The 15,083-nt window shown below is 43.3% G+C and overlaps 1 protein-coding gene across 1 annotated transcript in view; it reads left to right on the top strand.

The window, feature by feature from the left end:
* The window catches only part of ttn.2 (titin, tandem duplicate 2), a 177,615-nt gene that overhangs the window by 111,557 nt on the left and 50,975 nt on the right, over positions 1-15,083 (top strand). Inside the window, exons 159-189 of the mRNA XM_076264287.1 lie at positions 32-461; positions 669-977; positions 1,091-1,272; positions 1,453-1,582; positions 1,707-2,006; positions 2,102-2,419; positions 2,533-2,829; positions 2,940-3,239; positions 3,347-3,661; positions 3,775-3,923; positions 4,028-4,178; positions 4,274-4,555; positions 4,656-4,958; positions 5,114-5,416; positions 5,502-5,783; positions 5,889-6,188; positions 6,286-6,591; positions 6,679-6,987; positions 7,116-7,397; positions 7,489-7,788; positions 7,892-8,185; positions 8,280-11,234; positions 11,338-11,811; positions 11,930-12,214; positions 12,324-12,623; positions 12,712-13,014; positions 13,121-13,396; positions 13,503-13,802; positions 13,919-14,221; positions 14,317-14,616; positions 14,709-14,996. Coding sequence (XP_076120402.1) covers positions 32-461; positions 669-977; positions 1,091-1,272; positions 1,453-1,582; positions 1,707-2,006; positions 2,102-2,419; positions 2,533-2,829; positions 2,940-3,239; positions 3,347-3,661; positions 3,775-3,923; positions 4,028-4,178; positions 4,274-4,555; positions 4,656-4,958; positions 5,114-5,416; positions 5,502-5,783; positions 5,889-6,188; positions 6,286-6,591; positions 6,679-6,987; positions 7,116-7,397; positions 7,489-7,788; positions 7,892-8,185; positions 8,280-11,234; positions 11,338-11,811; positions 11,930-12,214; positions 12,324-12,623; positions 12,712-13,014; positions 13,121-13,396; positions 13,503-13,802; positions 13,919-14,221; positions 14,317-14,616; positions 14,709-14,996 — 11,626 coding nt within the window. The remainder of the gene's footprint in view (positions 1-31; positions 462-668; positions 978-1,090; positions 1,273-1,452; positions 1,583-1,706; positions 2,007-2,101; positions 2,420-2,532; positions 2,830-2,939; positions 3,240-3,346; positions 3,662-3,774; positions 3,924-4,027; positions 4,179-4,273; positions 4,556-4,655; positions 4,959-5,113; positions 5,417-5,501; positions 5,784-5,888; positions 6,189-6,285; positions 6,592-6,678; positions 6,988-7,115; positions 7,398-7,488; positions 7,789-7,891; positions 8,186-8,279; positions 11,235-11,337; positions 11,812-11,929; positions 12,215-12,323; positions 12,624-12,711; positions 13,015-13,120; positions 13,397-13,502; positions 13,803-13,918; positions 14,222-14,316; positions 14,617-14,708; positions 14,997-15,083) is intronic.

The raw sequence follows: 15,083 nt of genomic DNA on the forward strand, positions 1-15,083 counted from the left end.
AACGCTAATCATGCCTTTGTGTCTTCCGTAGGTGTGGGAGTTGGAAACCGATGGTACTTACCAGTTCAGAGTCAGGGCTGAGAACAAGTATGGAATCAGCGAGGCATGTGAGTCAAAGGAGGTGATGATCAAGGATCCTTTTGGCCTTCCTGGTCCACCACAGAACCTCAAGATTGCCGAACATTCCAAGACCCACATGCTGGTGACATGGGAACCACCCAGAGAAAGTGGTGGCTCAGTCATCACTGGTTACTGGCTTGAGAAGAGAGAGAAGGGATCATCTTACTGGTCCCGCGTGAACAAAATCCCTATCTCAAAGAGGGGTACCAAGGGCTGGGAGTCCCTGGTTACCCGTCTCATTGAGGGCAATGAGTATGAGTTCCGCTGCATGGCCTGCAATGCTGCTGGAATTGGACCACCCAGTGCAATTTCTGAATCTGCTTTCGCTGACGAGCCAATCAGTAAGTTACTTTGTAACATTACATTCTGCAAAAGGTATTTAAGTATCTAATGTCTAGGAAATGCAATTTACATATTAATTCATTCATATAATTTGCTAGATCAAGTTATTAGTCTACAATATGATATGAATCTGTGAAATGAAGAATTACCAAATAATGCAAATAATTCTAACCCATCTGAATTCTGAAACACTTTCTTTGTTATAGCTGTTCCTGGCCAGCCAGCTGCACCAGAAGTTGCCGACAAAACCAAGCGCAGTGTCACCCTTTCGTGGGTTCCACCAGCTAAAGATGGCGGAAGCCCCATTAAAGGTTACATCATTGAAATTCAGGATGAGGGTTCTTCCAGCTGGCTCCGTATCAATGATGAAGAGACTCTCCATCCAACCACGGAATTCAATGTACCAAATCTCAGAGAGCTGAAGAGGTACAAGTTCAGAATTGTTGCCGTGAACGACATTGGAGAATCATTGCCAAGTCCCCAAACTGCTGATATTCTTCTTGAGGATGTTCAAGGTACGATTTGTATTACTACTTGTAGCATGTAATATGCAGAATATGCACTTCAAACATTATTTTAAGAAGTAGGACTTGAAAATGTGAAAATTTCGTTTACTTCACTCACACAGTGGGACCAAAGATCTGGGTGGATGTTAATGCACATGACATGTTGTCCATCCGTGCTGGTTCTGTGATCAAAATCCCTGCAAGAATCACAGGTCGCCCAGTACCCAAGGTTACATGGGAGTTTATTGGACCTGCTAAGACTGTAAAGAAGGATCGCCTTCATACAGTGCCTGTTGAAGCCCAGGTATGGTTGTTGGGTTTTGGAGGTTGCTGTCATGAGTTTCTGCAACTGTTTCTTTCTAGAACTGTTTCTTTTATTTACTGAGCTGTTTCTGTTTTCACTCCCTGTTGTATGTATGCATACATGTGCATGTAAGTTGGATCTTAGAACATTTTGAGTTAAAATGACTTTATCTCCTTGTAGGTTGAATCCACTGACACTACTTCTGTGGTCACAATTCCCGTGAGTTTGAGGAGCCATTCTGGCAGATACACGATCACTGCTAAGAACAAGTCTGGACAGAAGCACATCAATGTTATGGTGAATGTGCTTGGTGAGTAATGTTAATGTATTCTGCCATAGAGCATACTGTAGTTATCACATAGCAGTGACATTCAATGTCATGTGTTTTTTTTTTAACTTTTACACAGCAGTGACACTCAATATTATGTTTTCAGATGTGCCTGGGCCTCCAAAGGAGCTGAGAGTGACAGACATCACTAGAGCCACAATGAGACTCATCTGGAAGCTGCCTGACAATGACGGTGGGGAGAGAATCAAGAGCTACTTCCTTGAGAAGAAGGCCATCACAGGAAAGGCTTGGACTGTAGTCAATCAGGCCTGTGCCAGCCAAGCCTTTGTTGTAGCTAACCTTGTTGAAGGAAATGACTACCTCTTCCGCTGCCGCGCTGAAAATCGTCTCGGCATGGGACCATATACAGAGACCACTGAGCCTGCCAAGGCCAGAGATCCGATTTGTAAGTGCCATCATTAACATATAAATACAACATTATATGTGTATGTAATTAGAATGCTGCTTTATTTACCACTGGCCATATTTTTTTCTTTTAAGATCCTCCCGATCCTCCAACAAAGGTGAAGATCAATCTTGTCACCAAGGACACTGTGACCTTGACCTGGATGCCCCCCAAGAACAATGGAGGTTCTCCAGTGAAGCACTACATTATTGAGCGCCTGAGCTGGGACACCACCGGCCCACAGAAAGAGACCTGGAAACAGTGCAACAAGCGTGAGGTGGAAGAGACCATGTTCATTGTTGAGGAGCTTAAAGAGGGTGGAGAGTATGAATTCCGTGTCAAGGCTGTGAACGAGGCTGGTCCTAGCAGACCATCTGCCACAGCAGGACCAATTGTGATCAAAGACCAAACATGTATGTTGACTGCAGGATTTTTTTTTGTTACATACTAACATACTTTTAGTATACTAACAGGCCACTTCGCTTTGCAACGAGTCATCATTCATTATTGTTGTTTGTTATTTCAGGTGCTCCAACTATTGAACTCAAGGAGGCCATGGAGGGCGCTGAGGGTTATGATGTCAACATCGTAGCTAGAATTCAGGGCTGTCCATTCCCCTCTCTTGTGTGGCAGAAGGCTTCTCTGGATAAGCCAGAGGAAAAGGCTGTTGTGCAGTACGGTCAACACGTCAACAAAATTGTCACTAATGATAAATGCACCCTGCTGATTCAGCAGACTAAGAGAGACGACAGTGCTCTTTACACACTCACTGCCAGCAACAGCCTTGGCAAGGCATCCAAGGACATCAAACTCACTATCCTGGGTAATTAATAGTTTGAACATTTAACACTTTACCAACATAATCATTGTACAACTGCACAAAAGTAATTTCATATGTGTAACAATACCGTGCTTTTCTAATCACAACCTTAGGCCGACCTGGACCACCCGTTGGACCAATCAAGTTTGGAGAAATCTTTGCTGAGAGGATTTCAATGACCTGGCAGCCTCCCACAGATGATGGTGGCTCAAAGATCACAAACTATGTTGTTGAGAAGCGTGAGGACAACAGGAAGACATATGTGCATGTCTCCAGTGATCCCAAAGAATGCGCTTACACAGTGCAGAGACTCACAGAGGGTCACGAATACGAGTTCCGTGTTATGGCTCAGAACAAATACGGAGTTGGACCACCACTCTTCAGTGAACCTGAGAAAGCAAGAAATCTTTTCAGTACGTAACATTGTTTTAAATCCATTTTTCTTTTTTTCCTTCTCTTTGAATTTTGTGTTGGAATTGGTCTAACAAATGTTTCATTTAATTTACGTTTCTCTTAAAAGCTGTTCCTGGCCAATGTGAGAAGCCCACTGTCTTAGATGTAACCCTTGAGTCAATGACAGTCGAGTGGGACGAGCCAGAATACGATGGCGGCTCCCCAATCACAGGCTACTGGCTGGAACGCAAGGAGACAACAGGCAAGCGCTGGACCAAAGTCAACCGTGATCCTCTTAGAGTTATGCCTCTTGGAATGGAACACATTGTCACTGGACTCTTGGAGGGCGCTATTTACCAGTTCCGTGTCACTGCCATCAATGCTGCTGGACCTGGACTTCCAAGCGTTCCATCAGATCCAGTTATGTCAAGAGACCCCATTGGTATGTCATTCACTGACCATCTATTTTTTATACTTTTGGTGTTGTGGAATTCATTTATGATATATGTCTTGTATTTTGATTAAATATCAATGATATACAATGTTTGTTTTCAGCTCCCCCTGGACCACCAACACCCAAGGTTACAGACTGCACAAAATCAACAGTTGATCTTGAATGGATTCCACCAATTGTAGATGGTGGTTCTAAGATCACAGGATACTTTGTTGAGTACAAAGAGGAGGGGCAAGAGGAATGGGAGAAGGTAAGGCTATCTGCTATCTACATTTGCTTCACCACAACAGGTTACTGTAAAACTGCTGGGGTGTGCAACAACAGGCTAATGCACCGTCCTATTCTCTTTCTCAGGCTAAAGACAAGGAGATCAGAGGTACCAAGTTCGTTGTTCCTGGACTGAAGGAACTTGGACTTTACAGATTCAGGGTCAGAGCAGTGAATGCTGCTGGTGTTGGCGAACCTGGTGATGTCTCTGAAGTAATTGAAGTCAAGGACAGAACAGGCAAGAATGAGCAATTGCTTCACATGTGTTTATGGTATGCATTCTGTCGCCCACATACCCTCTAACTAAAATGTTATTTTACCTTTGCTATCCAGTTGCCCCTGAGGTGGATCTGGATGCATCTGTGAAGGAGAAGATTGTTGTCCATGCTGGAGGGGTTATCCGTATCATAGCCTATGTATCAGGCAAACCCGCCCCAGAGATCACCTGGAGCAGGGATGATGCACCTGTGCCCAAAGAGGCTGTTGTGGAGACCACTGTCATCAGCTCAGCTTTGGTGATCAAGGGATGCAGAAGGCACCATCAAGGCATTTACACACTAACTGCCAAAAATGAGGGAGGAGAGAGAAAGAAGGCAGTCATCGTTGAGGTCTTGGGTAAGTATTTCAATACTGTAAAATTGTAGCATGGCTATGTACTTCACCGAAGCTATGAAAAATGCATAATGGGAGAAATTAAAAAAAATCTTCCCCTTAGATGTCCCTGGCCCTGTGGGTGAGCCCTTCTCTGGTGAGAATCTCACAACTGACTCCTGTAAATTGACCTGGTACACACCTGAAGATGATGGAGGCTCAGCAATCACCAACTACATCATTGAGAAGAGAGAGTCAGACCGCAGAGGCTGGACTTCAGTGTCATACACTGTCACTAGAAACAATGCTGTGGTACAGGGTCTGATCGATGGAAAGGGATACTTCTTTAGAATTGCAGCTGAAAATATCATTGGAAGAGGTCCCTTTATTGACACACCAAAACAAGTTATGATCAAGGATCCAATTTGTAAGTTGCAGAGTTAGGATTTTACTTTTCTTTTTTACCATTTATTTAATTTTGATATTCAATTTTGCATGTGTTATTCATATATCATTTACACTTACTATGGCTAAGCCGCTAAGGCAACATATATCTCATGTGATTTTATTAATGATTCATAGCTGTCCCAGAACGTCCAGAGGATCTGCACATTACAGCTGTCAAGAAAGACCGCATCAGTGTGGCCTGGAGACCACCCAAGTATGATGGTGGCTCAGAAATCACAGGTTATGTGCTTGAGGCTCGTCTGATTGGAAAGGACAACTTCACCCGCATTACAGAGGATAAGCTCATGGAAAGGATGTTCACATATGAGGGTCTTAAAGATGGCTCCTCTTATGAATTCCGTGTCAGTGCTGTGAATGCTGTTGGCCAAGGCAAGCCCTCTTTCAGCACAAAACCAGTAACTTGCAAAGATGAGCTTGGTAAGTATTTTTGATTGGATAAAACAGACATTCTTGTATTTTGACAATGTATATGATTGTATAATTTTCTTTTTTTCTTCACCAGAACCACCATCACTTGACTTTGACTTCCGTGAGAAAATAACTGTGCGTGTTGGAGAGCCCTGCCTCATCCAAAGCCGCTACAAAGGAAAGCCAGAGCCTACAATTAAATGGATGAAGGAAGAAGAGGAGCTTAAGGCAGATGAAGACCTCATAGTCTCACATACCAGCAAGTCCCTGTGCATCAACATTGCCAAGGCCAAGCGTGAGCACAGTGGAAAATACACAGTCATTCTGGAGAACAGCATTGGTTCATGCAAGGGAATCTGTACTCTGGTAGTTGTTGGTAAGTTGGTCGAGGTCAATTGGCTTACTGCTCTTTAGTTAATTCTGACAATGTATTAATGCCTTCTGTGAATATTTATAATAATTAGTGTTGTGATTTCTCCAGATCGCCCACAACCACCACAGGGTCCTGTCACCTTTAACGAAATCTGCAGGGGTCACATGGTCATTTCTTGGAGACCCCCACTGGATGATGGCGGATGTGCAATCTCCAACTACATTGTAGAGAAGAGAGACTCCAACAGAGACCTCTGGATGCCTGTCTCAGAGTCCTGCACCAGAACAGAATGCAAAGTTCCTAAACTGATTGAAGGACGTGACTACATTATCAGAATCTGTGCTCAGAACATCCATGGCATTAGTGACCCACTGCTGACGGCTGAGACAAAAGCAAGGGACGTGTTCAGTAAGTGTCCTTCGATGATATTACCATCTACTCCAAGCCACTGTTTCCTTGTAAATTCACTCTGATGTAATAACATTTGTTTTTTTCCCATTAACAGGGGTACCTGACCCACCCTCACAGCCAGTGGTGAAGGAGGTTTATAAGGACACTGCTCTCATCACCTGGGAACCACCAACTGTTGATGGAGGCAAGCCTGTCACCAACTACATTGTGGAGAGGAAAGAGACAATGGGCAAAAGATGGGCACAGTGTGGAAAGGAACGGATCTTCCCCAAAACTGAGCACTGGGTTCAAGAGCTCCTGCCTGGCTGTGAATATGAGTTCCGCGTCATGGCTGAGAATGTTGTTGGTGTGGGTGACCCGAGTGTTCCAACAAAGCCCATCTTTGCCAAGGATCCCATTGGTGTGTGATACTTTTTGTCTACATATTCATCTCCAATACAGTACAACAGCATTGATAGAAACTCTAACACCATGTTTTTTGTTACAGTTATTCCAAGCCCACCTGTTAATTTGGAGGCTATTGATCATACCAAGGACTCAGTCACTATTGCCTGGAAGCAACCACTTGACTGTGGAAGAGGCAAGATCTTTGGATATCTTCTTGAGTATCAGAAAGCTGGAGAGGAAGAGTGGCTTCAGGTCAATCAAACTCCTGATTCCTGCCAGGAGACAAATTTCAAAATCATCAATCTCGAGGATGGCTCGCTGTACAGGTTCAGAGTGAAAGCTGTGAACGCTGCTGGTGAATCTGATCCTGCCACTCTCAAGGAGCCTGTGAGAGCAGTGGACAGACTTGGTATTTGATATACTTTTTTATTATATTATATTATATTATATTGTTTGAGTGTGCATCAGTATACATGTCTGTGTAGTTACATCTATTTTCTCTAATGTTTCACATCTTTTCATCTTTTTTGTTAACAGAGCCACCAGAACTTATCCTGGATGCTAATATGACAAGAGAGGTGAAAGCCATGGCAGGAACTCACATTGTACTGAAAGCTACAGTCAAGGGAATACCCTTCCCCACAGTCACATGGAAGAAGAATGAGAAAGAAGTGCCTCCAAGAGCTGAAATGACCACTGCTGGATCACAAACCAAGTTGGAGATGCGTTTCTGTAATCGCAATGACTGTGGCGATTACACACTGACTGTGGAGAATCCTGCTGGATCCAAGACAGCCACATGCACAGTGCTTGTCCTTGGTAAGTGATCTTTCTAAAGCGTCCCCATTTGCATTTGGTTTGTGGAGAAAAAAAGTTTACATGAGGTGATGTTCTATTTCTATCATTTCAGACAAACCTGGTCCCATTCAGCACCTGAGGGTATCTGATGTCAGGTGTGACTCAGCTCAACTCTCTTGGAAAGACCCAGAGGATAATGGTGGAGCACGCATCACTAATTTTGTGGTGGAGAAAAAGGATGCAGCATCAGCACAGTGGGTGCCAGTGTGCTCAACCTCAAAGAAGCGCAGTATGATGCTAAAGCACCTCATGGAAGGCACTTCCTACCTGTTCCGTGTTGCTGCTGAGAATCAGTTTGGCAGAAGTGAATTTATTGAGACAACCAAAGCTGTCAAAGCCATGAATCCTTTATGTAAGTACACAATTTGAATGAAATTTGGTCCTATAGTATGTTTGGAATTTGTATGTGTTGATATTGAACTGATGTACTTGAATTTGAACTTTGTTTTTTGCAGTCCCACCTGGACCACCAAAAGACTTGCATCATGTTGATGTAGACAAAACAGAGGTCTGGCTTAAATGGAACTGGCCAGATCGCACAGGAGGAAGTGATATCACTGGATTCTTGGTTGAGTACCAAGAGGAGGGAGAGAGAGACTGGATTGTCTTTAAAACAGTCAGTATTCCTGAGTGCCATGTGGTAGGGCTTGAGGAAGGCAAGACCTACAGGTTCCGTGTTAAGACTGAGAATGCTATTGGTCTTAGCCGGCCAGATACCACATTGCCTGTCCTGTGTCAGGAAAAACTTGGTAAGTTGTATTTTTCAATTAATTAATAATTATTCAGTTACTCTTTCTTACAGCTATTTAATTACCATCTTCTGTGTTTTCCTCTCTTTTACAGTGCCTCCTATTGTTGAGGTTGATGTGAAACTTATTGAAGGAATAATTGTCAAAGCTGGAAGCACAATTAGGATGCCTGCCATTATGAGAGGCATACCTATTCCTACTGCAAAATGGGTCGTTGATGACACAGAGATTGTGAGCGAAGGAAATGTCAAAGTTGACACAGACAACTTCTCCACTAATCTCACCATATCAGAGTGTACAAGAAATCACACTGGAATTTATCTCCTCACAGTCTCAAATGCTGCTGGAAGTAAGACTGTTGCTTTGAACATTACTGTTCTTGACGTCCCAGATGCACCAGTTGGCCCTGTCAATCTCCTTGAGGTCACTCCTGAGTACATGCTTATTGACTGGCGTCCTCCTAAGGATGATGGTGGAAGCCCTGTCACAAACTACATTGTTGAGAAGAGAGAATCCAAGAAGGAAACCTGGGGTGGAGTGAGCTCTGGCAGCACCAGCACCAAATTGAAGATTAGTCGTCTCCAGAAGGGGGTTGAGTATATTGTGCGTATTCGTGCAGAAAACAAGATTGGCATTGGTGCTGCACTTGAAAGTGCACCTACTGTTGCTCAGCACTCGTTTGAAGCTCCTGGTCGTCCTGGTAAACCAACTGTGTCTGACCTATCTGAAGATTATTTGACTCTTGGTTGGACCATGCCCTTGTATGATGGTGGTAGTCCAATCACTGGATATCTTATTGAGCGTAGACATGTTGGAGGCAAATGGATTAGGGTGAATAAGAAACCCTGCAAGGATCTTAGGTACAAGGTACTTGGACTATATGAGGGAACTAGCTATGAGTTCAGAGTCTTTGCAGAAAATATTACTGGCTACAGTGGACCTTCTCCAACCTCAGATCCTGCTACACCCTGCCGTCCAATCACTGTGCCTGGACCTCCAGTCAATCCCAAAGTGAAAGACTACAGTAAGACACATGCTGACCTGGTCTGGATAAAACCTACTAAGGATGGAGGCAGCCCTATCTTGGGATACGTTGTGGAGATGCAGAAGGCCGGTGGTGAATGGGAGAGATGTAAAAAAGATGACCTGATTAAACTATGTGCCTTCCAGGCCACAGGCCTTGAAGAGGGTGTTGAGTACAGGTTCCGTGTCAGAGCGGTAAACATGATTGGAGATGGTGAAACCAGAGAAGTTCCAGAATCTATCATTGCTCAGGATATCTTGATCCCTCCAGAGATTGAGATGGATGCAACATGCCGCACACGTGTAACTGTAAGGGTTGGACATAACATTAACATCCAAGGCTATATTAGGGCAAGACCTGACCCAGAAATTACATGGTCCAAGGGTGACAAGATTCTCGAAAAAGACAAGCGCACCACAATCACAACTAACCTCCCAGTTGTTCACTTCCACATCAAAGAGGCCCAGAGAGCAGATCATGGTCAATATGTTCTCAAAGCTGTCAATGACAGTGGTGAGGCAGCAGCAACCGTTACTGTAAATGTCTTAGACAGACCTGGACACTGTAAGAATCTGATGATAACATATGTGTCCAGGCATTCTTGCATGATATCCTGGGAAAATCCTGAGGACAATGGTGGTACCGAAATCACTCATTACATTGTTGAGTTGCGTGAACCCAGTGTGAGAGCATGGTCTGTGATTTCATCTGAGTGCACAAACTGTATGATCAAGGCCAAACTATTGGAAGGCCATGAATACTTCTTCCGTGTCTCTGCAGCAAACAAATGTGGCCCTGGGCCAACAATAGAGACAAAGGTACCAATCCTTGCCATTGACCGCATTGAGAGGCCTGGCGAGCCAGAGAAATTCCATGTCACTGACCTGACTAAGAATTCAGTCTCCCTTAGATGGCGAAGACCAGACTATGATGGAGGATGTCAAAATCTATTCTACAATTTGGAGAGAAAAGCCAAAGATGCTGAAGAATGGGAGGAATTGAACCCTGAACTACTCAAAGACACATTCTTCACTGATGAGAAATGTGTTGAGAACCAAGTGTACGTTTTCAGGGTTCAAACTGTAAATGATGGAGGAGAAAGTAACTGGGTAAAGACCGGTGAGATTATTGTCAAAGATGACATCCAGAAACCAGTCATTGACCTGAAGTTTACTGGCACCACAGTGGTAAAGGCTGGTGATTCTGTCAGACTGGAAGCTGGTATTAGAGGCAAACCAATACCAGAGGTTACATGGGTCAAAGATAAATGCACCGCTGACAATCCCAGGCTTTCTATTGAAAATGGCCCTGATTACTCTAAATTCCTCATGACCAAATCTAAGCGTGGGGATACTGGTAAATATATAATTACAGCCACAAATCCTGCTGGAAGCTTCACAGCCTATGGTAACATTACCGTTTTGGACGTACCAGGCCCTGTGAGGGACTTGAAGATTACTGGTCTTGCATCTGACAAGTGTAGAGTTGTTTGGGATCCACCAGCAGATGATGGTGGTTGTGAGGTTGACACCTACATCCTGGAAAAGTGTGAGACTAGAAGAATGGTTTGGTCCACTTATTCAGCCTCTGTGGTCACCAACTACTGCAATGTCACTCGTCTCGTGGAAGGAAATGAGTACATTTTCAGGGTCAGGGCTGAAAACAAAATGGGGACAGGTCCTCCCATTGAAAGCAAGGCCATTACTGTCAAAACTCAGTTTAACAGACCTGGACCACCAGAAGTTCCAGAGATCACTAAGATTGGCAAAGAGGAAATGACAGTCGTATGGGCTCCTCCAGAGAATGATGGAGGAAAGTCTATCACTGGATACATCCTGGAAAGGAAAGAGAAACGTGCTGTCCGATGGGTGCCAGTTACAAAGAGTGCAATTTCAGAAAGACGCATGAAGGTCACAAACTTGATCCCCAACCATGAATATCAATTCCGTGTGAAGGCTGAAAATGAGGTCGGTTTGGGAGAGCCCAGCAAGCCCACAAGACCTGTTGCTGCCAAAGATCCAATTGGTGTGTATCTCTCCCTCTGTCTCTGTTTCTGTCCCTCACTCTCTTTTGTTAACAATAGTGTTAATATTCTAGGTCTATATTAATGTGTCTGTGCCTTTTCCAGAACCTCCTGGTCCTCCCAGCAGCTTGAAAGTGGCTGACAGCACAAAGACATGCATTACACTTGGCTGGGCCAAGCCTGTATATGATGGCGGTGCTCCAATCCTGGGATATCTTGTGGAAATGAAGGAAAAGCTTGAAGGCGAACCTGAAGAACCAGAAGAAGAAGTAGAAGAAGAAGCTGAACCTGAACCCGAAAAGCCTGCAGCTGAACCTGAAACAGTAGAAGGTGAAAAGGCCGAGGGTGAATTGATAGAAGGTGAAAAGCCTGAAGAAGTTGTTCCGGTTAAAAAGGCAAAGGCTCCAGAATCACCCTGGAAGAAGTGTAGCACTGGCGGAGCTCTAGTTCTCACAGAATTCACCATTCTCAATCTGGATGAGAGGAAGCAATATCAGTTCCGTGTCTCAGCTCAAAACCAGGTGGGCTGGGGTCGCCCCGCAAGACTGAAAGAGGCAGTGTCACCTAAGGAAGTTCTTGGTAAGTCCTTGAGTTACATTAGATAATTACATGTATGAATTATTATTATTATTATTAGTAGTAGTAGTATTAATAATAAATTGTTTATTTTGTCAACTTACAAATTAAACACTTACAGAGGCCCCAGAGATTGATTTGGATGCAAGTCTCAGGAAGGGACTTTCTGTCAGAGCTGGCTGCCCTATTAGACTGTTTGCAACAATCAGAGGAAGACCAGCTCCTAAAGTTACATGGAAACGCATCGGTGAAGATAATGTTATTCGCAAGGGACATGTGGATCAAGTTGATACAATGTCCTTCCTTGTCATCCCTGAAAGTACCCGTGAGGATTCAGGAAAATACTCCCTGACTCTGTCAAACTCCTGTGGGGAGAAGGCCATATTTGTGCGTGTGAAAGTGTTAGGTAAGCAAATCGTACAGTAGCATTACAGTTGAATAACTTATATTTTAATAAAGCATGTGATTAATTGTATGCATTTGTGTATTAATTACCTTTTTTTTTTAAATAACAGACACTCCTGGGCCAGTTGGTGGACTGGAAGTAACTGATGTCACAAAGACATCATGCCAGCTTGCTTGGCTACCTCCTGAAAATGATGGTGGCAGTACTATATTGAATTATATGGTCGAGAAGCGTGAGGTTGATAGGAAGACTTGGACAAACTGCACCAATGAAATAAAGAAGACAAGCTTCAAGATCACAAATCTTACACCAGGACTTGACTACTACTTCCGAGTCATGGCAGTCAATAAGTATGGCATTGGTGTACCTAAAGATTCTCCCAAGGCATACCTGGCAACTGATGCTATGAGTAAGTAAATGTCCTCTGAATGAAGTGAACTACAAGTATTTACTGGGTGAAAATTCACATATGACTATTTTCCTTTTTACTCAAACAGGTGAACCTGATCCTCCCAAGAAGATGGATGTTTTGGATATTACAAAGAACAGTGCAACCCTGGGATGGTTGAGACCACTGAGAGATGGTGGAGCCAAGATTAACGGCTACATTGTTGACTACCAAGAGGATGGTGAGCCTGAGGATAAATGGACACCATATTCAGTTGTAAAAGATTTAACCATTGTTGTTGTTGGACTGAAAGAAAATACAAAGTACAGATTCAGAGTGGCTGCAAGGAATGCAATCGGATGTAGTCTTGCCAGAGAGGCCGAGGGAATCTTTGAGGTCAAGGAACAGCTAAGTATGCTACTATTTTATGCCACTATTTCTTTCTCTTGTGTACCCCACATGTATTCTATTTGTTATTGTTTTTGCCTATTTACGTGTATATGTTATGTTTTTTTCAGTGGCACCAAGGCTAATAGTGGCAGATGTAGTCACTGTGAAGGCTGGAACCAAGCTGAAAATTGAGGCACTTGTGGCCGGTAAACCTCCACCTTCCACTAAATGGAAGATTGGCAATGAAGATGTGGTAACCTCAGATCGTATGTCTGTGCAAAGAACTCCAAATTCCACCACCCTCTTGGTCAAAGACGTTAGCAGGAGGGACAGTGGTTACTACAGTCTTGCTGTTTCAAATAGTGTCTCAAAGATCAACCAGATCATAAAAGTCATTGTTATGGGTGAGTTCACATTGTTCTCTAATAATTTACAACCAAATTTGGTATGGGAAGAGGTGGTTGGTAGAAAAATTAAAATTTGATCTTTCGTTAATTCCCTGTGTTACAGACATTCCTGGTCCACCTGAAGCTCCTCTTGAAATTGTCGAAGTGGATACTGACTCTTGTACTTTGGCATGGAATCAACCACAAGAGGATGGTGGAAGCAGTATAACCAACTATATTGTGGAGAAATGTGATGTAAGCAGAGGTGACTGGGTCATAGCTGCTTCCTCTTGCACACAGACCGGCTACAAAGTTGGAAAGCTCACACAAGGACAAGAATATGGTTTCCGTGTGCGTGCAGAGAACCGCTTTGGCATTTCAGAGCCTATTTATTCTCAGAAGATGATTGCAAGACATCCTTTCGGTGTGTTTTTATCCATTTCAATATGCTGTCAGAACTCATTTTCATACCTTTTTCTCTTCATTTCAGCATTTTGTGCAGATATACTATTATTGACAGAATTAAATATTTGATTTCAGATACTCCTAGTGAGCCAAGAAATGTCACTCTCAAGAAGATTAACAAAGACTTTGTGATCCTCACCTGGGAAATACCAGCATCTGATGGTGGCAGCCCTCTGACTGGATACTGTATTGAACGTAAAGAGAGAAACAGTATACTCTGGACTAGGGCTAATGAGATTTTAGTTCGTTCGACAGAATACACTTGCTTTGGCCTAATTGAAGGTCTTGAGTATACCTTCAGGGTGTCTGCCATGAACAAGGCAGGTCAGGGTAAACTTAGCAAGCAGACCGATTTCATCACAGCAAGGACTGCAGTTGGTGAGTAAAATAATTTTGATTTTGATAAATACTTTTTGTATACTCATCCTTCTAAAATGATTGTTAGTGATATAACAATTATTAATCCCCCACAGATCCACCTGGCAAACCAGAGGCCATTGATGTGACCAAGGGTTCTGTAGCTCTTGTTTGGAACCGTCCAGAAAATGATGGAGGCAGTAAGCTCATTGGATATTATGTTGAATCGCAGAAGGTACCTGAGGAGAAGTGGGTGCGCCACAATGCCAACTGTCAGAATGTGCCAAAGGAGAACTTCGTTGTTACTGGACTTGAGGAAGGCGCTCAATACAAATTCAGAATAATTGCAAAGACAGCAATAAATCAGAGTTTGCCCTCAGAGGAAACAGACGCCATTCCTGTTATAGCAGAACATGGTAAGCATTTCTTATTTATTACAGCTGACTTGTGCATTTATTTATTACCTTGGGAGTTAAATAAGGATTGTCATTCTTTTTTTTTATTTTAGTTCCACCAAGAGTTGAGATTGGCATTGAGATGAAAAACCTGATCATAGTGAAGGCTGGAGCAAATGTGTCACTTGAAGCTGAGGTCTATGGAAAACCATTCCCGAAGGTTTCATGGAAGCATAATGGCGAACCCTTGAAGCTGACTGAAGGAATGAAAGTGAAACAGGACAGACACCTGTTTTCTCTGGAACTTTTCGCTGTAGCCAGAAAGGAAACAGGAGAGTATACTATTGTTGCTGAAAATTCAAGTGGATCCAAATCTGGCAACATTAGGCTGAAGGTTCTTGGTAAGTGAACTAAATGTGTGAATTGGATCTTAAACCAAGTAAAAATTGTATTGTTCAATATGTTCGCTTTTGCTCATTAATTTTAAC

This window comes from Alosa pseudoharengus, unplaced genomic scaffold (assembly GCF_046254945.1).
Source record: "Alosa pseudoharengus isolate Yale_2024_CS ecotype anadromous, Long Island Sound unplaced genomic scaffold, YU_APseudo_1.1 YU_APseudo_1.1_scf_3, whole genome shotgun sequence".
NCBI lineage: Eukaryota > Metazoa > Chordata > Actinopteri > Clupeiformes > Clupeidae > Alosa > Alosa pseudoharengus.